The 23,809-nt window shown below is 36.5% G+C and overlaps 3 protein-coding genes and 1 non-coding gene across 4 annotated transcripts; 2 read left to right on the top strand and 2 right to left on the bottom strand.

Moving 5' to 3' along the window:
• Positions 1 to 874: 874 nt before the first annotated feature.
• LOC147542992 (plant cysteine oxidase 1-like) lies at positions 875 to 3,757 on the bottom strand. Its single transcript, XM_086637305.1, has 5 exons — positions 3,112 to 3,757; positions 2,535 to 2,653; positions 2,288 to 2,450; positions 1,335 to 1,553; positions 875 to 1,215 (listed from the first exon to the last, which is right to left on the bottom strand). The coding sequence occupies exons 1-5, from the start codon at positions 3,326 to 3,328 to the stop codon at positions 1,085 to 1,087; spliced, it is 849 nt and encodes a 282-aa protein (XP_086493431.1). The 5' UTR covers positions 3,329 to 3,757; the 3' UTR covers positions 875 to 1,084.
• An 8,929-nt stretch (positions 3,758 to 12,686) lies between these two features.
• Positions 12,687 to 17,597, top strand: LOC147542991 (V-type proton ATPase subunit d2-like). The gene is made up of 10 exons (XM_086633187.1): positions 12,687 to 13,078; positions 13,437 to 13,557; positions 13,996 to 14,103; positions 14,640 to 14,742; positions 15,237 to 15,317; positions 15,414 to 15,499; positions 15,695 to 15,754; positions 15,839 to 15,887; positions 16,224 to 16,358; positions 17,222 to 17,597. The coding sequence occupies exons 1-10, from the start codon at positions 12,898 to 12,900 to the stop codon at positions 17,351 to 17,353; spliced, it is 1,056 nt and encodes a 351-aa protein (XP_086489313.1). The 5' UTR covers positions 12,687 to 12,897; the 3' UTR covers positions 17,354 to 17,597.
• Positions 17,598 to 18,147: 550 nt separating this feature from the next.
• Positions 18,148 to 20,606, top strand: LOC147542990 (uncharacterized). The gene has a single exon (XM_086633186.1). The coding sequence runs from the start codon at positions 18,474 to 18,476 to the stop codon at positions 20,487 to 20,489; it is 2,016 nt and encodes a 671-aa protein (XP_086489312.1). The 5' UTR covers positions 18,148 to 18,473; the 3' UTR covers positions 20,490 to 20,606.
• A 1,901-nt stretch (positions 20,607 to 22,507) lies between these two features.
• Positions 22,508 to 22,580, bottom strand: TRNAK-CUU (transfer RNA lysine (anticodon CUU)). Its single transcript has one exon. It is a non-coding gene; the product is annotated as a tRNA-Lys (tRNA).
• Between the last annotated feature and the right edge of the window lie 1,229 nt (positions 22,581 to 23,809).

Here is a 23,809-nt window from a genome sequence, read left to right as displayed (position 1 = left end):
TTGGTCCTCTTAAGTCCCAGATCAACTGATCAGTTTGGTCCTCTTAGGTCCCGGATCAACTGACCCCTTTGGTCCTCTTAGTCCCGGATTAACTGATCTGTTGGGGCCTCTTAGATCCCGGATCAACTGACCCGTTTGGACCTATAGGTCTCGTACTGGTCCAGTCCGTCCGATAGATTTTTAAGGAAAATTAAAATTTTCAGCTTTCATCACTATCGGTCTTCACCAAATGATTGTTGATTCTGACTCTGAGAGAGTGAAAGGACTGATTGAGAGCAAGATTCGTGAGATGAGAGATTAAGTGAGGAGAAAGATAGGTTTTGCCAAGAAGCTTAGAGAGAAAATTCGATTTTTCTCCAATTTGGTATTGAAATTGTGAGAACTGGATAGACGTTAGGGTTAAAGTCTAGATGGGGCCGGGTGCTTGGCCCGATGCTTATTGAGAGAATAGTTGTTGGACCCGGTACTAATAGAGTCGCCCGCTTACAGCCATTTGACTCGGTGTGGGTGCTTGGCCCGATGCTTAATTATTGAGAGAATAGTTGTTGGACCCGGTACTAATAGAGTCGCCCGCTTACAGCCATTTGACCCTGTGTTTATAGAAGCACCTAGAAATTAAATTTCAGAAATTCAATGTAGCTTCTCACAATTGGAATTTAGAGTGATTCTTATCCACTTCCTTCCCAATCATGGAAACCCACATCAGATTTATGTTTTTGTTGGGGAATATTTTTTTCAAAATCAATACAGATCAATAGTTTATTGTCTAATATAACCAACCTCAGCATAATACCAATATAAGCCAAGACATTTGGATAAGAAAAACACAATTAGGAATTAATTATCTTAATTATCTAAAAGACAAAGCAAAATATAGTCCCCAAAGAACTTTATTACTTTCAAGAAGTCATTTCTAGTAAAGCTTTTCTCCTTTTTCTTTCTTTTTTTTTTTTCAGTTTTTGCTATGTACATGAACTATGGATAAGATAAAATCAAAACAAAAACAGAAACAACCAAAGATTTCTTGACCCCATATGAGACCAGCAACACAGACAATTTGAGAGAGGAAAGAGAAGAGAGAGAATCAATCCTCCACAATTTGAGGGCCTAGGTATGGTGCTCCCAGAACAACCAAATCCTCAGGAGTTTCTTTCTCTTCAAGCCAATAGTACCCATCTCTTTTTCCTTCTGTTGGAATTGATTCATCATCATCCCCTGTTATATATTATAATTTAAGTTAGTAAAAAAACAAAAGAAGAAGCTTTAACAGAAGGCAATATAGTTTTTTTTTGTTGAAAGGAGAAGGCAATATAGTTGGAACAACTTTTTTGTACCTGAAAAACTTGCATATGGGTATTCATTATAGTAAGTACAATGCCGACCCTCTTCGTCACAGTAAGGTGGGCCAAGCACATCTAGCACAGCACAGGATGTCGAAGCCGTGAAACAATGCATGTTGCCTCCATCTGCAGGATATAGTATGGATGTGTTGCATGGGGTTGTGAATACAGAGTCTACCTTTACCTCAGCTAACCTAACTCCTCGGGGGAGGCCTGAAACCATTTACCAGGAAACATGAATATTAGAGATAGTAGAAGATAACTTGTTTGTTTATTAGTATATAGAAAGTTGGGGGATGAAACGGTGAACGGATCAGATATGCAGTTTACGTGTACCAAATGCTTCGTGTGGAGGGTAACTCCCATTATTTACGACACCCAAGCCCCCGTATTGTCAAACTTGGGAGTTAGATGGGATTGGGCTGCAACCCAAACCCGAATCTAGTGTTATGAAATTAGCTCAAGTTCATCCATATTTCTTCTTTGGCCTGAGGATTTTTTTTTTCGGGTTTTTTTCAGCTGTTTGTGTGAAATGCATGAAGTTTATACACGATGACCCGAGTTCTCCCCTGTGTGACTCTAGGGAAGTGAGGCAAGGGCTCAACCCCAACGGAGTCCGATTAGAAAAGGATAACTCAGATCCGGATACAAACTCTCCATATGAGACTATTTAAACGTCTAGATATACATATGAGTAATGCTAAAAGAGGGTCCAAGTCAAAACCTACTCCCGACCTACACGAAATCAACAGTCTCCATTCTCGAGTCAACTCTCTCTCTCTCTCTCTCTCTTGATGGACTTTTTCACTCTCTATAGACCGTTGATTCCTATTTTAGTTTGGGGTAGGTCTACTTGCGTAACCTTTTCTATCATATTTCTATACATGTCCTCAATGACTACCCGTCCTCAAAAGCGGCAAAAGTAACTAGTCAGCATTGCAACTTACAGTGCATTGGATTGAGATTATTGTTCGTAACTCGAGGTACATCGGTAACCCAATCATATGATTTGATATGCATTGATCCAAAGAGGAGCTTACTGAAAACAGTCATTCCTGGATGGTTATGAAGCGGTATAACGGCAGAACGCGGCAAGCAGAAGATCGCGATCTGTAGAAGACATATGTAAAAGATTTGAAAGAGTAACAATATGAGATAATCTTTCGATATATACCAAGATAAACAGTTATATACCGAAAACTTGTCGCATTCATAAAGATGAAGGTAAGTAATTGGAGGAGATCCTTCCTTTTCAATCATCTTGAAATATGGCATATCCTGAGTCAGACCAACATCCTTAGGTTTCATGTCATCTACACCAAAAAAGAAAGAATCAATGCCAATACACATATTAAGGTAGTAGTTTGTTTTTTAATGAATCAGGTATGAAATCTGACTCAATGTCTGAAATCTGAATAATCTTGAGTCAGATTTCAAAATGTTTTTTTTTTTGTTTAATTCCTATTTCCTAGTCTCTGACTCGTCTGAATGACTGACTTGGGCTGATTTTGGTCCCCATTGGAACCAGACAATTGAGATTCTTTCTAAAAACAAATCTTCAATTTAATACTAACAAGTTAACAAAATATGAGATCCGAATCAAGCAATTCGGATTAAAATATTAAACAAAAACCCAACAATAATTGAACAATCTAACATCAGAAGAGAGAAAAATTCAATCTTGGGGGGAATTTTCAATATAATTTAATCAAATGAACAAATTAAGAAGAGAGCAAAAGGAAAGAAAAAGCTAGAGAGAGAAAGAACAAACCTAGAATCAAACAGAGTCGTTCAACATCAGATGGAGAAGGAATATAACCAGGTCCACCATTAGCAAAAACTTCCTTACAAGTATCAAAAAGTTTTTGAATCACACTCGGCATCGATTTCTTCAGACGTTTCTTGTTCTTCTTTGATTTCTTATTTTCCGTTGCGAATTCACTGAATTGTTCTGCTGTTTGTTTGATCGAACGAGCTTCAAGCCTCATTCAGACAAAATTTGAAGTTCTACCCTTACTAGAAATGATGATTATACGAAATGGGTATCAAGGAAAACTTGGAGAAATGCAGATTAACGAGTTGGGTATCGAAGAAATCGTGAAGATAATGTCAGAAATAGGTGAAACTGGGGTGAAGTTTTAGAGAGAGATATGGGAAGAAGAGTTTGAAGTGACAGTTGGGTACGTTTGCTGTTCTTTCTTGACAAAAGTGCTCTCTGTGGATGGTGAATTCTAGAATTCTAGAGAGAGAGAGAGAGATGTGGGTAGAGATGAAGATCCCCTGTTTGAAGGTAATGGAGAATTTGGGTTAAAAAGGAGACAAATTTAGGGCTTGATGGAAAACCAGGGGCCATGCAAATCCCTTTCCTGTGGGCTGTTCAAACTACCTTAAGGGTTAATTCTTATTTGGCCCCCCAAATGGAACCAACTCACTCTTTTAGCTCACATATTATGGTATATGTCATGTTATATGCTAAAAATAGACTACGTATCAAAGCCTACTCCAAATCTATACAAAATTAATAGTGTTTATTTTTTAATCAACTCCTCTCTCATTGATGGACTTATTTACTCTCGATAAACAATTGATTCTCGTTTAGGTTTAGGATAAGTCTATTTTTTGTACTTTACACATTTTTCTATGTTTTATGTTTCTTTTTTTCAATTTTGCATTCCTTTTTTTCACGGTTTTTTCTCTCTTTCTTTCTCTCCATCTCCTCTCCTCTATGTCTTCTCCCCTTCTCTCTTTGACCTCCATCGAGATAGGTCCCCGAACTAACGAAAGTCCTGCCAAGGAGGTTTTTGTGAGACTCTTTCTACGATGAAATAAAAAAAAATTGATGAAAATTTGCAGTTTGAAAGAGAGAGGAACCCCCTCCCTTTTAAAGCCAAAGAAAGGGGTGAAAAATCAAGTCTGCCTCTAACTACAATTAAAGAGTGTGATTTAATCAAGGTCCTCAAGCCCGTTTTATTAACGAGTCGAAGAAGTAGTATATTAATACAGGGGTAGTGGAAACTGAGCCTTTTTATTTTTGAGACCTTAACAAGTGAGTAGGGGACCGCATACCAATGTCAACAAATCAACTTAAATCTTGTGCACACAATATGATTTCGGTATATTTCAACAAAAAAAAAAAAATATGATTTCAGTATGTGCCATGAATGTTGATCCCTATCAAATTTGCATAAGTATCTATAATCTATTATTATGCTAACGACATGTCACAAATCATACTTGAATTGGTTAGATAAGTGGTTTGATGTGACCTTGTTTCATTTGATAGTTTAAGTAAATAATTTCAATACTTGTTTGATTTTGCACTAAATTAGCACTGGATACAAAGATTTTGGGTCAATTCTACAACCTAATTCTTTTACTTTCCGATTTTAGAAGAAAGGGAGACGGAACCCACACTCTCTAGTGTCACAAGAAACACCGCCCTCTTTTCAATGAGATTGGAGAGATTTAGTCATTTAGAGAGGGGAACCTTCTACATCTCTCTTCCCATTTTTGAATACCCTATAGTTACAAAGAGTATTTGTCTTTTGTTACATATCTGGAGGAACCTCTGTTAATTAAAATCCTCAATGAAATTAAAAGTATATCAGAAAGAAGAGATGAGATGGAGAGAAGAAGAGAGGAAAATAAGGAAATGCAAAATAGAAGGCAAATAGAAATGTATTTATCCGTGTAAAGAGATCTAGAAAAGGTTTAGACGGTTTTGGGGCTAAAATGGTGAATTGCTCGCATGTCCTACACATAAATTAATCCTAAACTCCTCTGTCCCACGCTTAAACACAAACAAACTCAAATTTCTTTGACTCTTTCTCTCATAGGTTTTCCCCACATTTTGTGTCTCTATTGGTTTTTTTTTCAATTTTTGTCCTGCACATCTTATGGAGCACTGGGTTCCCATTTATTTCTTCGTTCCTTGTCCATCATGAAATAAAACTATTTAAAGTAAGAGCATCTTCAATGGGGCACTCTATAAATCTTAATTGTCAAGTGTCAATAGAAATTCTCTAATCTAAATGTCAGTATAGAGACGCTCTAATTTTTGTTGGTCTCAAATAGGGGTGGGAATCGGACGGGCTTGGACTTCAAAGAGCCGGGCTCGGGCGGATCGGGCTCGAATAAGCCGAGCCCGAGGTAGGGAGTCGGGCGGATCGGGCCGGACGAAACACTCAATCTAAGTGCCCGTAGCCCGTCCGAGCCCGGATGCCCGAGCGGGTTCCAACGGGCTCGGGCCGGACGGGCTCGGATTTTTGGGAATTAAAAAATATTAACAAAAAACATTCTTTAATAAAAAAACAATTAATCATTCATGGGATACACAATAAAGTTTTGAACCATATTCGCCAAACAAACTGAATTAGGTTCAAGTTCATCATTTCCGCCATTATTATTTGACTGAACTATTTCCGATGATGATATTTCCGGTGATGAAATTCCTAAAACACAAGGTAATTGTCTTTCACTAAGTCTCTTAAGCCTAGATTTCACTACTGGTTTAACTAGATCTTTAGTTCGAAGTGGTTTTTCTTCTAAAAATGAATCAATCGGTTGAATCTTCATCTTTAGTAACATAAAAACCAGATCGGTATTAGAAATCACAGAAATGAACTACTCCTCCATTTTTCACCTTCAAAACACATAATCATACTGATTTCTCGCCTGAAAACCTAAAATCACTAAACAAAATTAAAGAACTAAACATCTTCAAGCAATTAAACTTCAAAATCACAGATTTCACTCTTTTAAACTTCAAATTACTCCAAAAAAACACAAAAAGATCACTCCGAACTAAATAAAACTCATGATTTCAACTGAAGATTCATCATTCATGCATGATGATAGAACACTACTAGCCATATTAGAGTTACAATACATATAAAGAACATATAAACAAAATTACAACATTACTATTAAATCACAAGAAAAAAGTTACAGTAAATCTAACAACAATAGTAAATCTAACAACATTACTATTAAATCGAAGAAGATAATGAAGAGGGCTATGATTTTAGTTCATCCTGGTCTCTTAGTCGTATTCTTAAAGATTTGGAAAGGGAAAAACAATACTGAAATACTGGTAATGGAGGTCAGAGAGAGAGGCGGAGAGAGAGAGACAGAGAGAGAGGCGGAGAGAGAGAGAGACAGAGAGAGAGCCGGAGAGAGAGAGAGAGAGAGACAGAGAGAGAGCCGGAGAGAGAGAGAGAGAGACAGAGAGAGAGGCGGAGGCGGATTAGGGTTAAGAAGGTAGCTGTTGAGAACCTATTTATAGGCTCAAAGGGGCGTTTTCTTTTAATCCAACGGTTGATGTTAATTTTGAAGGGACGCCCAACAGTAGCCGTTGGATCTGAAGGATGTACGCGGATCTGGGTGCGGGACTCTAGCGGGTACATGTCGACGGGCAGGTATCGGGCGGGTCTCCATCGGGCTCGGACGTCGGACGGGCTTTTCGGGCCGGGACTCGGATTTGAGCCCCTGTCCGAATCCCGGCCCTATAAGCCCGAGCCATCGGGCCGGGTAAGCCCGACTCGGGTTGGCTACGGGTAGCGGTCTTCAACGGTCCGGGCCGAACGGGTCGGACCCCGGGGTCCCGGACCGTTTTCCCAGCCCTAGTCTCAAATGGAGATCTCTAAAGTCTCTATACTTAATACACATGTCCCTCTTCAATCCAATAGATAAAAAGTTGTTAAAAAGTAAGATTTTCTATTATTGGTCTTAGAGCATCTCCAATGCAACACTCAAATCGAAAAACTTAGAGTGCCACCTAGGATTTTTTGAGTTTTTTGTAAAAAACTCTCTCCAATGCAACACTCAATTAGGATCTCAAATGATGTGGCATCATTTAATATTGAGATATCTCAAGAAGAAACTCAATATTTGAGATTTCTTTTAAGGATCTCAATTGGTCACTCAACATTAAAAACAAATCTAACCATCTAGGAAATGACACCTATATTATTTTTAGGTTTTTAGAGTGTTGCATTGGAGATGTCTTTTGAATTGAGGATCTCAACATTGACATCTAGGAAAGAGAAACTCAATTGAGCCTTGACACATAGGACTATTTGAGTTTTTTTTTTTAGTTTTGCATTGGAGAAACTCAATTAAACACTCTCATTTTGGAATTTCTATCTCTAGACACTGTATAATAAATGTGTCCACCTCATAATAGAGTGTCTAACAAAGTGTCCAATTGGAGATGGATTTTTAGCAAAAACTCCAAAAAGTCATATGTGGTACTCTAAGTGTTAGAGATTGAGTGTCTTATTAAGTCTTAGACATTCATGCCTCTTCCATAAAAATGATTTGACACGTCCCTAAATGTTAAAGGCAAAATGACTTGCTTATTAAAAAATTATGTGAGTGTATATTAACAGGGTTAGGAAAAAGAGGTTTAACTTCTTAAATACAAAAGAGCCGTATGATAATTTTTTTTTTTTTTTGTTAAGGATAAAGCCGTATGATAATCTAAAATTGCAATGGAATAAGATTATAACAAGGTCGGCATTAAAACTCTCACTTTTTAATGTTCCACATTTTTCTTGTATATTATTCTTTTTCACTTTCTAGGACCCACACACCCAAAGCATGATCCATTTCCTTTTGGTTGAAGTTTGTAGAGTATGAAATGGGATATAAGTATTCTCATCGAAAAAAATGAGATATAAGTACGTTTGAAAATAATAACATAAACAAACTATTCTATTATTTAGGTTTTACTAAGGGCTAGTTGGGGTGCCCCTCCAACTTTTGTGTCTTATAGAAGCTGACTCTTTCATACTTAGCTCACAATACACGTCTCTCTAGTCTCTATCCAACGGCTGTGGTTATTGATTTCTCCACGTGGCAGTATCTTACTATAGTAGTGGGTCCAATTTAGTTAAGAATCTATGTTCTGCCGTATTTCAGAAGACTTTTATATGGTAGTTGGGCAAGTACAGAACAGAAGCACGTCTGGATTTGTTTTTGCTGAAATCAAGAAAAATAATTGGATAGGATAACAACATCACACCATTTGCATTTTGGATGCCAAATTCTATGCTTTAAAGTTCCAAGGAAGTACCCCCCACCAAACCGACCATGAGAAAAGTGTCTACCTTGCCGCAAACAGAAAAAAATGTCTATTTCCCTAGTTGATAGTACTTCTTAGGTTGTGTTTGATAGCAATGGGTGGAAAAAAAAATAGGAAAATATTTACTCCGAGAAACATTTTCTTCGAGAATCATTTTCTCCATTAATATTTTCAAATTTTTTACTGTTTGGTTCGTTAAGGTAAAAAGAAATTCCAACTTTCTAATTTTTGTAATTTCTACCGTTTTGTTCACAAAAGAATTATTCCCATTTTGCTTGTAAGATGTATGTAATTTCTTCCATAAAATTTAAGACCTCTTTAATATTGAGAACGTCTTGGCCTGGGTCCTCATCTGTTTTTCTTCATTGGTTGAACAGTAATGACCTCCATTGATGATTTGGAGCTCTAAATGGTTCAGATAAACAGAGTATCAATTCAACCTAGTAAGATTTTGGAAAACAATATGCACATGGGTTTATGGGCATCACAAATTCTGAATACTTATGATTGAACCTCAAATTGTTTGAAATCGATTGCACCTTTCTTCTTTTCTTTTTTCATCATCTTCTCTATAAACAAAAGCTGAAGGTTTTCCCACTATTATTAATCTTTGATGATAATCATTTTGAGGGGAATGATCAAGATCAAACATAGCATCATCAAAGATTAATACTTAGATTCACCTTAAACTTCCATTTTTATAAATGATTCTAGTTGTATATCCGATGTAACACAGAATCATAAGAATTCAATACTCAAAATAAATACTTACAGAGAGAGAGAGAGTGGGAGGAGGAGAAGAGAATGCCCCATTCAACTTATTTTGGTGAAACAAATATGAACTCACATCACCAACTTCATCAGACAACTTTCTACATAGGCTCCTACTCTATATATATATCTAGAATTGATTCATGGCAATTGATTCATTCATGGAAATTGATTCACGACATTTGATTCATTCATGTCAATTGATTCATTCATGGCGATTGATCAATGAAGATTGATTTCATATCACCAAAATTAATCAATATAGACTGATTACATGAAGAAATTATTTGTCTTTTGTTCTCTTTAATTTCTTTTGTTGAAAATGGCAGAAGGGTTTAATAGTAGGTTGTTGGCAGAAGAGACGTGTTAGGAGAAAATATTTCTCTAATAAAAGATGGGTCAAGAGATTCCCTGTTTTTGGGGAAATATGAGAAAAAGAAGGTCACGTGAGGGCATCTTACACTTTCTCTAAACTGGCAACCAAACACCTAAAAATATCATTGTTTGGGAAAAAGTTTCCCTTTTCTCCGAGAAAATTGCCTATCAAACAGACCCTTAGTTCTTACCGAGTGGATACTTAATTGGGTGCCTCTATAGGCGCCTCCCCTAATTGCTGTAGGGGCCTCCCTCTATTGGCGCCTCCCTTATCGTACTAAAAGGCTCCTCCCGCACCTCTTCTTATTTTCTTTTTTCATACTTTTCTTTCTCTTTCTACTTCTAGAAATGGGCGATCCATCTAAAATACTTATTGTTCTTGAAAGAAAGATCAAACAAATTTGAGATTAGTGGTTTGAATAGATCAGAATAAGTGATCGATCTATCATTTGAAGAGATCAAATATTAATTAGTGATATTTCAAATGCTAAAACCCTAGAACCAGGTATCGAAATAATTGATGCTATGATAATTCTTAGAAGTGCTTCTTGGATTTGTCTCTGTTCACTACTACACACACTAAATTGGTGCTAAAACCCTCTGTATGGGAGGCGCCAACAGAGGGAGGCCCCTACAGCAATTAATGCAGGCGCCTATAGAGGCACCCTACTTAATTTAGTAATCTTTATAACAAAAATCAATAAATAGATGTTACTACTTGAATTCAACTTCTAATTTTATCGTCAGTTGTTAGTAAGCGGTCTAAAAAATCAGGAGTTTGTAGGTGCACATGACACCATAAAACACATACATTTGTGGTTTGCAAATTTTTGCAACAGAAAAGTCATAATTTTATACTACTAATGAACATGACAGTCTGACACATCTCTAGAACAAATGAATCAACCAACCCGACTGGCCTTCAGACATCTTGGACCCCGCCAGTCCAAATATGTAGTTCAATAGTTCATTATCTTGACGTACCACACTAGACATGAAGTATTCAAACATTATGTAATGGGTTAGAGAATGTTTGTATACCTCATTAGATACCACACTTAACAAACTCGTTTGGCAACTACCACACATGCATATCTCATATTTTTGAAACATTCTTCATCCGTCGTTATTTTCTAATTATGGAGATGCAAAGAAAGTCAATAACTCTCTAAGATTGATCAGTCTGTGTATTTCGATTGTCGCTGGCTAGTGTCAACGTTGGTGAATGTCCGAGCGGATGTGCTTAGTGAATTGAAAAGGAATCATAATGATTTTTGTAAGGTTCAGAATATACTTTGGTAAGAACAAGAGAGTAGATGGGAGTAAACATAACTCTCTCTTTAAGGGTTATTTCTAAGTCAAGAGACTGGTTGTCTGCAGAGTGTCTGGGTCCATGTTCAGTGAACCCAAGTCAAACTATGTAGCGACCCACTTATAAACACTCACCTGGGTGCCGATAGCTGCACCACCCATTTTTTCTGTACGAAGATATCATTGTACTTATCCATTCATTTTTTCGCAAATTATGAGATTGTTCTGAGAATATTTCTCAATTTATTGCCTTTAATTTCGTTATAGATCATTTGATCCTCAAAGAATATACATAATGGAATTTCGATGTTTTTTTTGTTGTTACTCAAGATTTTTGTTGCTACTTCAGATACATTATTTTATTGAAGTTAACCACGGGTTATAAGTCAAATTGCATGTGGTGCACCGGTTTAACAATCTATCGTTGTGAGTCACTAAAACGATTTACTAGCAATATAATTGGCCACGACATTAATTTTTATTCGTAACTTTTGTATTTTTCATTTCTAACCAGTAATTTACTTTATGCTATTCATGATGTAGTGTCATGCTAACTTACTTGTAATTTGAGGCATGTAATTTTATTTTCTGAAGATATACGATTTTTTTTAATAAAGGCGTGAACAATTTTATTAATTTACTTTATCCCGGCAATTATATGCCTCATACTGTGTCAAACAATTGTTGTTGCTTGTCTCCCAAGATACACTGATTACCTTTTCGTTAGCATGACACTTCATTATGAATAGCGGAAGAACTTGCTTGTAAACTAATCTTTGTCTGAAAATAAACTTGTCTCGACTCTCAAAATAACTTTTATGTTATAAGATGGTGCGGACCAGCCTTTCGAGTTGCTAGTGATACCGTCCGCTTTGACACACCTGGACCTCACGGTTTTAAAAGGCTTCACTAGAGAAGGGACCTCTTAAGAGGAGCACCACACACCATCTCACCACCAATGTGGGATTGACTTGCAACATTTTATTTAAGAATAGTAACTTTTACTTTCTTTTTTGTACTTAGAATGCTCTAAAATGAAGTTCTAACAAGACTCTAATCTATAGAAAAAATGTAATGGAAGAACAAGTGATTTTTGGTGTTTTTATAGGAATCCAAGAGCATACCAATCAATATTCAACAGAGCCGCAATTGTTGGGTATTTGTGACGGTTGGAGCCAAAAAGAAGTGACTTTTCGTTACTAGATAAGCAATACTAGTGGGTAAAACAACCAACAAAGCTAAAACAACTGAGATTCGGGCCGTTAGATGTGCCTCAAATGGATAGGTAAAAGGTTGGATCAAATCACATCTACACCCACCACGCAGGCACGCTGGGAATATCAAGATCCTCAAATGCAAGATCGAGGCATTTTAGAGGCATGTCAGAAGCGTGCTCGGTGTGCACCCCGCGGTCGCCGTTGCATTGTGAGGTTTGGGGCTGGTGGAACACCCTCATTTGGATCATGAGTCCCACTTTCGTCCCTTCGCATTCGATTAATCGAGTCTACTTAATTGATGTTAAATGAACTTCATAGGTCTCTTGATTTTGACGAGACAAACAAATTATTGATCGACTCCGACTCAAACAGTTCCCACGTTCAAGACAATGAGAATGCTCCGACTGTTCGATCTACAAAGTAAGGCAACACATAATCGGGGGCTTGAAGAACTATAAATGGAAGTACTCTCCCATAAGAAATCACATTAACAACATTTTAAAGTCTGATTCAATTATAATCTTAACAACCTCGAGTTATAAATCCCATTCGAGAGCTAGTAAGACTGCTGGACGCTAATAAATTACTGAAATAGTTATGGTGAGTGTAAGTAAAGTGTAAGAGTAGTGTAACTTGGGTAGTTGGGGGTATGGATTAGTATGTAATTGGACGGAAGAATCGTCTCCTCTAATAATTAAATAGGGCTTTTAACTGATCAGATTGACCCATCTATCTTTCTCTCTCTCTACTCGTGCGATTTCTTCCCGGATCTAATTCGCGATCTTCAAATTCTGCTAAGATGTATGGATTCGAAGCTATGACTTTTAACATTCATGGTGGATACCTAGAAGCGATCGTAAGAGGTCATAGATCTGGTCTTCTCACAGCTGCTGATTACAACAATCTTTGTCAATGTGAAACTCTTGATGACATTAAGATGCATCTCTCTGCTACTGAATACGGTCCTTATCTTCAAAACGGTGATCTTCTATTTCCTGAGTCTCTCTAATTTTAGTTCTCGTGATTTCTTCAGAAAGTTTAGTTCAATTCCTCTTTAGAAACACTTAGTTCAATTCCTCTTTAGAAACACACACTGAATGTTCAATTTTAGGTTTAGTTATAGAGATTAGTGGTTCCAGAAGTGATTGCTCATTTTCCGACTATTCTATTTAATTGAACTGTATTCTTGTATATTATAATTGTTTTTCACTTGAGGTCACACAATATCTGAAACCATGATTCGTTTGATCGTATCCAGTTGTAAACACATTACTCATATGATGTTAATATGTTATCATAAAGAATAGTTTCTTATTACATGTTATCAACTACTTGCAGAGCCTTCGCCTTTGCATACAACTACTCTGGTGGAGAAATGCACTCTCAAACTGGTTGATGAGTACAAACACATGCTATGCCAAGCTACGGAGCCCCTATCGACCTTCCTTGAGTATATTACGTATGTATTTATTTCTCGTTGTGTGGGTTTCATGCTCATAGTCTTCATCATGTTTAATGAGAACTTCTACCTCATTAATATACTGAGATTGATGCCTAGATCCTGAACACGCACCGGCAGACACCCTTTGGATGCACCATACAAGTATTTCCAGTTCTTGGTAATCTGTCTTGGGCATCTCGGATGCATATAAATAGCTGTACCCACAATGTTTTTTTTTTCAAATTACAAGTTTCTCTTAAGAAACAAAATTGAGGAAATTAGTACATATAACGATACCTTTATTTCCATGTACTCTCCTACTATCATTAAAGTTTAAAATGAATTTAGCTTCGAGACATATTTTTGGGCGGGTCACTGGCTCTAACTTGGAGTCCTTAACTATCTGAATTTTGCATTGCCAGTTATGCAATTAGCTAACTTTTATTATTCTTTCAGATATGGTCACATGATTGACAATGTTGTCCTTATTGTTACTGGTACCTTGCATGAGAGGGATGTCAATGAGCTACTAGAGAAATGCCATCCGTTGGGTATGTTTGACAGGTAAATCTTTGTCCTATCTCGAAATATTTTCTAATTTGGGGAGCATGGGTGTAGACATGGCCAGATATGGGCACAAACATAAAAATGTAGGACAAGAATATTTCGGTAATAAAACCCAAAGACATGTACATGGAGTGTGATTATTTGATTAAATGTACTTAGTCAAGGAAGAAGAACCCTTACATAATGTTTAGACAAAACATTCCCAATTTGATACTCCGTGAAAGCATCTTGGATCCATTGAAGTAGTGAACCTTATTTCTAATCTATACGTAGAAAGGTAGAAACAATTAACAGAAATACTATAAAACAAAATTGTCTAAGAATTGTTATATTACGCGACAAGTATCTGGGAAGTGCATATGCAAGATATTGATAGTGACATTTATGTCTAACACTTGCTGTCCGCCTTTGCGGCTTGTGTCTGTTTCCTATGTGGAGAAGCTGCCCCAGCTGAAATGTCAGTGATGCCTACCTATTGCGCTTTGATCTTGTAACTTGTAAACTTATTTAGGTTCTATTCCCCTCTTTTGCAGTATTGCCACGCTTGCAGTTGCTCAGAATATGCGCGAGCTCTACAGATTGGTTCTTGTTGACACACCATTGGCTCCATATTTCTCTGAGTGCATAACCTCTGAGGTATGGCTTCCTCCAATTTAAGTAATGAAGTATGCTGCATTTTCTAGTTCCAGAGATGTCATTGCTTCTTTGTTGTTATAGACGAGCTTTTTCTTTATTCTTTGAGGAGGTTAGGATATTATGACGCTCGAAAGAAAAAAATCATATCATTTTAGAGTTTAGACATCGTATTTTCGGTTGTTTAAAGTCTATAACCGATTGTCAAATATGTAAATTTAGTTTATAATATTACTAAGACCTAGTACACGCACTTCTGTTCTCGTTTAAGCCCACAGTCCACTTAATGCTTTTAGAGTTCCAAACACAGGTTTTGTGTCTTTGCAATTAGCATATCGTTCTTATGGCTTATTTATTCTAAAAACTTATATACTTGTCATTCACATATTAGTAGGTTACAGTTGCTCTAATTATCCTTAGACATATTAGTTGTCCGCGTAATCAGTATATTAGTTCTTTTCTCATTACCTTCTGGCTATGATTTCCACTTTTTCTAGGACCTGGATGACATGAATATCGAGATTATGAGGAACACTCTTTACAAGGCCTACCTTGAGGACTTCTATCGTTTTTGTCAGGTAAAGTTCAATTTACTTTTTAATAGTCATCCCTATTCATATCTATCTAAACGCAAACATGCTGTTTTATGCAACTAACATAGTGCTTTCCAATAGAAACTAGGGGGAGCTACTGCAGAGATTATGTCCGACATCCTCGCTTTTGAAGCCGATAGAAGAGCTGTCAATATCACTATAAATAGGTAGTTTTTATAGCTTATAAGTATCTGCTTCTTTCTCTGCAAAACTTCACCACCCTGAAAGGTGGGAAGTTCTTCTGGCACTCTCATCACCAGCGGATGATTGAACATCTGTCTTGGCTGAAATGTTATATTATTTTTTTTTACTGAAAATTTAGAATGTCTTATTCTTTTCATTTCAATTTTTCCTCTGACCAGTATTGGCACCGAATTGACTCGAGATGACCGCAGGAAGCTCTATTCCAATTTTGGTTTACTGTAAGCGGCTTTCCTATTCATTCCTGTTTATTTTCCTGTCTTAGCTTCTTCCTTATTTGGTGACTTCATATTTGCGGTTTTCAGGTATCCGTACGGCCATGAAGAACTTGCTGTCTGCGAAGACATCGACCAAGTAAGTTGTGAATGACCCCTGATTATTTTATTGTCTTAAATGTTGTACACTTGTTATGTTTGTTTATAACTGGTTGTTACTTGTTGATTCAATGGAACTTCCAAAAGGATCGAGGAGGTTCGTGCAGTTTGTTTATTAGATGAGTATTTAGAAGTAATTGAGCTAGAACTGTCGGAAAATGCTACTATCAATGTCATTGAGACTAAGTGACCAATATTATACTGTATTAGAATCATACTGTATTAGTTTTGTTAAGAAGAGATAAAAATTTGACATTTGAAATTTGTCGGTGTCCGCGGCTGATGTAGATTCTGTTGCTTTGTCACTTTCCTGTAGGTTCGTGGTGCCATGGAGAAATACCCTCCATATCAATCTATATTTGCTAAGTTATCCTACGGGGAGAGCCAGATGTTGGACAAGGCATTCTACGAAGAGGAGGTTAAGAGGCTGTGCTTAGCATTTGAACAACAGGTAAGAATGCTAAGAATTGATTCTTAATTCAGCATAATCTGTTACAAAAACAATCACCACAAGCACCATGTTTGATTGCATTAATGTTCAAAGTGGGATAGTTGATGCTATCTCATCCAGTAAATCGAGAACTCGAAAACCAAACTTCTACTAATAGCTAAGAAGAGAAAATTGATGAATAATGTGAGCTGGAAAGAACTGGAAACATACAATTTTCCAGATTGACGAGACAATGATCACGTACGTGGATTAAAACTTTTTTACACTTTTCTAGATGGTGAGAGATCAAAGGTACTTTGGTGTCCTCTACAGTTTAAGTTATCTTAGCACGGATCTGTGAAAGAGTAAAAAAAACAGCTTCTGTGGTCAACAGATGTCGTAGTTTAGGTGAAACCAGCAAACACCTCCAAATCTAGTTCAAATTAGTCAATTTCATATGCAGTTTCCGATCGAGTTGGACATGAGTAATCAAACAAAACAGATGATTTATCTCGTCCAATGTTACCACCAGTGAACATGAGTTATCATCAGTGGGGGCCGCCCATGGTTCTGTTCTGGCTTACTTAGTGCAAGTTCTGTTTTGTTGGTTGAACATGAGTTATCACCAGTGGCGGACCTAGAAATATTTTTAGCTTACAGCCTGTGGTGGCACGTGGGGCCTCCCATGGTTATCATGTCAGGTTTCTGAAGTCTTTCGTTATTGGGAGCTTATCCACGTCTGGGGCCGTATTTTTGATCTTCTATTTTGATTTAAATTGTACTCTTCAAAGTGATTCAGTAATCTTTCCCTCGTTTCTTCTCATTTCTGTTATTAGTATTAAGATACGTTGATATTGCTCTGATCTTACTTTCTGATAATGCAGTTCCACTATGGTGTTTTCTTCGCATACATGAGATTGAGAGAGCAAGAGATCAGGAACCTAATGTGGATATCAGAATGTGTAGCTCAAAACCAAAAATCCAGAGTTCACGACAGTGTTGTTTTCATCTTCTAGGTTTTTCAACCAACCAAAAACTTGTGATTTCTTCCTTCTTTTTCTCTCTCCCTATGTTGTCTGTTTCAAATTACAGAGATTGGTTCTTCTTCTTGTCATCATCATTCATTGTGAGCATTGGTAATAAAGTTATGTAATCTGAATCTAGTTATTTATTAGGGTCAGGTGTTATCCTGTCTTGAATACTAAAATTCTGTTTGTAAGTACTCTTAAATAGTAAAGAAATGCCTTGGTTTTGCTTAAACTTAGAATTCAACTTATTCAGAAGTTTTTTAGGCCCACGATTGAAAAATTAAAATGATGTTATAATAGGGGTTTGAAGAGTCGGCTTCTCTTGGTGTTGTCAGTATTGTCTGCTCTTGCACTCATCGTTTTAACTACTTTCTAATATCTCAGGATCGAATCACTTTAACATGGGTCATGATCCTTATTTGGGAGTCTAAGACTCCAAATTTTGACAACTAGAGGGTTGGAATTTGTTTTTTTCTCGATGCCCCAATCTGACTCCTCTAAATGTGAAGCCTAAATCATTCAACAAGTAATATATTACAAATCAGGCAAGAACAAACCATTTGAAATCTAACTTGAGCCAGTTTAGAATTCGAGTGAGATTTTAGGTTCGACTTACAGAAAAAATGAACACTTCCTAACCAAACTAAGTTGTATATTTTTTTTCCTTGAATGGATGGATCTTACTCATCTGATAATGAAACATCACTCATTCGGACGAGTCAGACGTAAACAAATAACCTCAAATTTAGTTGGAGCCAATTCTAATCTTGAGTTACATAAGAATAAATACTACCTAACCAAACTTGTCTCTGTTTCAACAAAAAAACCAAACTTGTCTCCAAAACTCTGTCTCAATTTTCAGACACCAAGCTATAAACATCATTCAACAAAAAAAAAAAAAAAAAAAACTATAAACATCATTCCAAGCAATGGTGTAACAAGGGTGTCAAAAAGACTCACAAAACTTTATCATTACCTTTGTTTTCTCAAATCCCCACAGTTTCAACTCGAAGTCCTTCGAGAGCTAGAAGCAGTCCTGCTTCTTCTTCTTCCAAATGTCATGATAAATCTTTAAGCCCTAAAATTACCCCAAACCAACCACCGGAAAATGTCAACCGCCACCATGTTCCTCCTATTCTTCTCCGCTATCCTCCTCCTCCAAATCTCACCAACAATTTCATCAATTCCTCACTTTGGTCTCGACTCCTTCCACACTCAACAATCTCGTCTCGATCCACAAGGTACAAACGATTCCTTTCTCTCTCTACCTTCTTCTCTACAAAAATCCCTTTCTTCGCAATCCTTCTCTTCTCTTTCCTCTCTCATCACTTCTCTTCTCTCTCTAGAAATCTCCGTTCCCGTTCACATCAAACTCGTCGGTTCTTTCACTCCTGATTCTGAATCTCTTCTTTCTTCTTTCATCTCCGCTGCTCATTTCTCCGATCAATTTCAAATCATCGGATCTGATTCTCATCATCTTTCTATCAAACATTCTCTTCACCTCGATATCTCTCACTCTTCAATTTCGTCTCAAATCTCTGACGCAATCAAATCCGAGATCGATTCAACTACTTCCAGTTTCCGATCAACTCTCCGTTCAATTCCTTACTCCGTCGTTGATCAAATCGTTAAACAAGATTTTGATAAAGAACATCCTAATCAAGGTGTTTTTATTTACTTGCTTAATTTGAATCCTCAATCGAAATCTTATGCTTATAGTTATAGTCATGGAGATTCATCTTTATCTTTTACAAAATGTTATGGAAGTATTTGGACTGGTAAAGATCGGTATATTTGGATCGATTTAGCTGCCGGACCTGTTGATTATGGTCCTGCTTTATCCGGTGATGGAGTTCTTCCGAGAGGTGAATTTCATCCATTAGCAGCTTTACATGGCCGCCCTAAATCTCAAAGGGCTTTACTTTCAGATCTATCTTCATTGATTTGGAGTGCTTATCAGGTACTTTTAGTTCCTTCATTAAGAACTCCAGTTTCATTTGTGAATTCACTTATAGTTGAGTTTATTCACATTCATGAATCTGATAGTAAGGATTTGAATGGTTTGGATTGGAATTCAATTGAGAAAACTTTCATGGATGAAGTTAATAATGGTGGATTATTACTTGGTGATCAATCATTAAAGTTCAAAACTTATGATATTAATTTCAAAGATTGTTCTCTTTGTTCTTATGCTCTTTCTAGTTCAATCAATTCATATACTTCGAGGTTCTTGTTCGATAACTATACTTTGATAGTTAGTGAATACTTGGATTCAAAACGACTACATCAAATACTTTTAGATTCTGCTGAGGAATTACGAAAAACTGCAGGAATTCCCGAAGAACATTATTCTAGTTATGTACTACCTGTTTACGTATTTGATTTAGACTTGACTAGATTGTTATTACTCGATCGATATCATCAATCTATTGCTTTTAAAGATATGGTTATTGCAGTTAGAACTAAGAATGCTCAAACTGTAAGTGATTATAGTTGTAATGGACGGCACGTTATGACACATACCCGAAAACTGGAGAGACCTATTATAGGTTCGATTCTACAGAGTATGTGGGGAGTTTCGCCTACCCATTTGTCATGGAGTCCGAGACATAATAATACTTTAGTCGATTATACTTGGAGTATTGGGCAAACTCCGTTTGGACCATTTTCGGAGAGTTCATCGTTATCGTTCGTTCAAAAGGATGCAGCTCGAAGAAATTTAATGTTAACGTCGTTGAATGATACAATTACAAGTGCAGTTTATCTACTTGAATCGATTTCTGCGCACGGAGGAGATAGACAACTCTTTAAACATGGCAAACATGTTGAATTCGTTCAGAGATGGAATTTGCTCAAGTACAAGCTTGATAAAGTTGTATCTTCGTTATCTCATATGGATTTCGAGATGGCTTTATATTATTTCAGGTCTTCTGATCATGATCTATTTGCTATTCATTCTCTTGTTTTTCATGCCACTGAAGAATTGGAAGCGAGTCTAGTCTGTTTTAAGGATCCACCATTTCCGTGGATTGCAGTATCAATGGCTGCTTTAGTTACTTTCGTTTTCTTCTATGTTTATGCGAAAAGAGATAAGATCTTTAGAAGTAAGAGGAAGCAGTTTTGATGGGATTTTAACAACAAAGTTGAAGACATTGTTATCATTTAAACATCTTATTTCTTCATGTTTTAATGTAGAAGATAATTTAGAAATTCAAGTACAAGTAAGTTTTTCGTTTTTCTCCTCCTCGGCTTAATTTGTTATATATGATTAATTTTCTTTGGGATTATGTGTGTGATGTTTGTTTGTTTTTTTCTCATTGTCTGAATCTGGCTCTAAATCGTATGAATGAAATGAAACCCAGAATCAACCCGAATCATTGATTCAGAAGAATCAGCCACAAACAATCTTAAATATGACTTTGGAGAAAAAACAAATACGACCTTAGGCTTGTGCAATCATCAGATAAAAAGGTTGTTTTGATCTTCTTATGACATGAAATATTACCTAGAACTCCTATTGGTTTGTCCGATCACCTTGGGCTTATGACCAGGGCCGGCCCTGAGCCCAAAGCAGGCAAAGCCTCGCTTTGGGCCACCACACAACAGGGGCCACATTTCAATAAAAAATTTTATAAGCATCCCCAGATCTTATAACATGTTAGATAGAATTTGAGGGCCCCCAAAATTCTTAAAACAACTAATGGGCCTTATTTTAAAACACAACTCAAGCCCACATTTTGTAAAACATTAACCTTACCTAGGCTGCCCATCCCCAAATCTTTTTCCCTCCCTTTCCATTACTTCCCAAATTAATGACAACCCCTGAATTAACACAACCCAACGCCCTCCACTTCAAGTGTCAACAATCAACAGTAACTCCAATCCACCACGAGTTTCCACGAATCCCACATTCCCACTTTGGCTCTTCATTGTTCAAGTTTTTAATTTCAACAAGACAACAAGGCATTAAGGCAACCATTATAACACCATTCCACCAACTAATTTGTGGTTTTGGACAAAATCACCAAGATATCAAAGTAATCTTTACTCTTTCTCTCTAACTAAATAACTAAGTACCTTCATCAAAAAAAAAAAAGTAACTAACCTATTAATGATTTTTATCATTATAATATTATATAATAAGGTTGTTTGACTATTTATTTTTCTCTAATCATCTAACTAATCTATAAAACTATTAGTCTATTATTGATTTTATTACTATTATAGATTTCTTCATCATCAGGATTATTAAATTTCTAGATTTTGTGGTATCTCTTAGTTTTAGTCTCTTAGATTTCTAAATTATTAGTATTACAAGTTTCTTACCAAAATCTAGCTAGCTTTTCTAATCGATTCAAATATTGACTATTATTCTTATTATGTTTGCAATTATCATGTGATTAAACTTTTTTTTATTGATTTTTAGAGATAGTTGGAGATTCTGTTATGCCTCCTAACAAAGTTCGAAAGCACGCATGCGAGGGTCTGAAAAGAAAAAAAAAAGAGATGAAGAACTAGTTCAATCCCGAGTTGGTGCTCTCGACAGATTTATTAGACACAATAGAGACATAAACGATGAAAGTGCGGAAGACGGTACCCGTCACCGTTGCATCCGCCGAAAGAAGTTTCTCAAAGTTGAAGTTGATCAAATCTTATACTCGATCTACTATGTTACAAGAAAGATTAAATGGGTTAGCTATCTTGTCAATTGAGAGACAAATGACTGAAAATCTCGATTACTTGATAATTATTAGTGATTTTGCATCTAAAAATGTAAGAACGAAATTTCAATGAATGTTTTTTGAATATAAATATAATGAAAATATGTATGTACATGTAATTTTTTCTCATATAATTATGATTTGTGTATTGTATAGGGGCCACATTTTTCGGTTCTCGCTTCGGGCCACCAAAAAGTCAGGACCGTCCCTGCTTATGACATGAAATATTACATAGAATTATCTTGGGTTTTCCGCCATCTTGTTTTTTCCTACCACTTTGTAGTGATTATACTCTACGCAACCCAAGTTTTATACTTGTAGCTCCAAATTTGGACTGTTAAAAAATGGCAAAATTCCAAGTGAAAGGGGTGATCCTAGCTGTAGCACAAACATATATAAAAAAAAATGAACACTGTAGATTCGCCCACCGTGGGGCTCGAACCCACGACCACAAGGTTAAGAGCCTTGCGCTCTACCAACTGAGCTAGACGGGCTTGTTGGATTTCACCATTTTTAATTTGTTACTTCCTGTTTTTCCCTTTTCCTCCTTACTCTTTCTCATTGTCTTGTTGCCAGCAGCCCCTTGGTCGCTGACATAGGAGGAAGAAGACACGAAGAAGAAGAATAAAAATTTTCCCATAAAATTTGATAAAACTTACTATTTTCTTTTTAGATTTTGTTTTGTGAAATTTTTTCTCCTTTTCACAAAGAGTGGGGCGATTTAGAGCATCTCCAATGCAAAACTCAAAAAAAATCTCTATTTGTCATATGTGTCAAGTTCAAATTAAGATTCTCATTCCTATGTGGCGGAAATAGAGATCTTCAATTTTTTTATGTCTCCAATGTAAAACTCTAAACTTTTGTTATTTAGTTGTGTCGTAGTTATTTTTGTAAAGAAATAATTAGTTATATGAAAAACTCGATTTCTATTGGCTATAATTCAAATATTGATGAGTTGGACAATTAGAGATATCTCAAGAGGACACTCCATTTCTAGAGTGTCTTCTTGAGATATCTCTATTCCACCCTCGACATGTCATCTTAGAGATCCAAATAGAGTGTTGAATTGGAGAGAGTTTTCAACCAAAAACTCTAAAAATCTTATGTGGCACTCAGAGTTTATAAGATTGAGTGTTGCATTGGAGATGCTCTTAGTTAACCCAACATTTCCTTTGCTTACGAGGCAGTAATTCTAAGGAAAGTCCATACTAACTCTCTAGAGCAATTCTCTTTGGAACAAAGTTTATAATGTAAGATTTTCAGGGGTTTGCACAAAGATTCCTTAGAGTAGGGTTTGCAATACTTCACAATATTATGTAAGATTTTGATTTTGTCAATTGGGTTTAGGGTTTGACTCTCACGACTTGCATTATATTTTTCATAATTATTTCCTACGAAAAACAACCTAATTAATATGAAATTTAAGAGATAAGTTATAACATTTAAACTTAATCAAAAGAAAAAAAAGGGTTAATTCCGTTTTGGCCCCCGATTTGTGACCAACTGGCCGTTTTGGCCCCCAATTGTGTCCGACAGTTCGTTTTGGCCCCAACATATTTTTGTAAGCTTCTCCATTCTACCCTTATGGCAATTTCGTAAATTAAATGTATTTTCTTTCTCTTTGTCCACCACACCAAGCAATTTCCACGTCACACTTGTCCACATAAGATCGCCGGAAAATGTCACCGGCGACATCATTTCCGGCGACCACCATTTTTTTTTT

This window comes from Eschscholzia californica, unplaced genomic scaffold (assembly GCF_041429995.1).
Source record: "Eschscholzia californica isolate CP2 unplaced genomic scaffold, dmEscCali1.0.p SCAF_4, whole genome shotgun sequence".
Taxonomy (NCBI): domain Eukaryota; kingdom Viridiplantae; phylum Streptophyta; class Magnoliopsida; order Ranunculales; family Papaveraceae; genus Eschscholzia; species Eschscholzia californica.
Note: the sequence above shows the minus strand (reverse complement) of the source record. Positions and strands in the feature narration are given on the sequence as shown.

Coding starts and splice junctions, on each gene's coding strand:
- LOC147542992 (XM_086637305.1), bottom strand. CDS start 3,328: ATGAGGCTTGAAGCTCGTTCGATCAAACAAACAGCAGAACAATTCAGT. Junction 2,654..3,111: donor ACGACTCTGTTTGATTCTAG/GTTTGTTCTTTC, acceptor TTTTTGGTGTAG/ATGACATGAAACCTAAGGAT. Junction 1,216..1,334: donor CCCATATGCAAGTTTTTCAG/GTACAAAAAAGT, acceptor AATATATAACAG/GGGATGATGATGAATCAATT.
- LOC147542991 (XM_086633187.1), top strand. CDS start 12,898: ATGTATGGATTCGAAGCTATGACTTTTAACATTCATGGTGGATACCTA. Junction 15,755..15,838: donor TATTCCAATTTTGGTTTACT/GTAAGCGGCTTT, acceptor TGCGGTTTTCAG/GTATCCGTACGGCCATGAAG. Junction 16,359..17,221: donor GCTTAGCATTTGAACAACAG/GTAAGAATGCTA, acceptor CTGATAATGCAG/TTCCACTATGGTGTTTTCTT.
- LOC147542990 (XM_086633186.1), top strand. CDS start 18,474: ATGTCAACCGCCACCATGTTCCTCCTATTCTTCTCCGCTATCCTCCTC.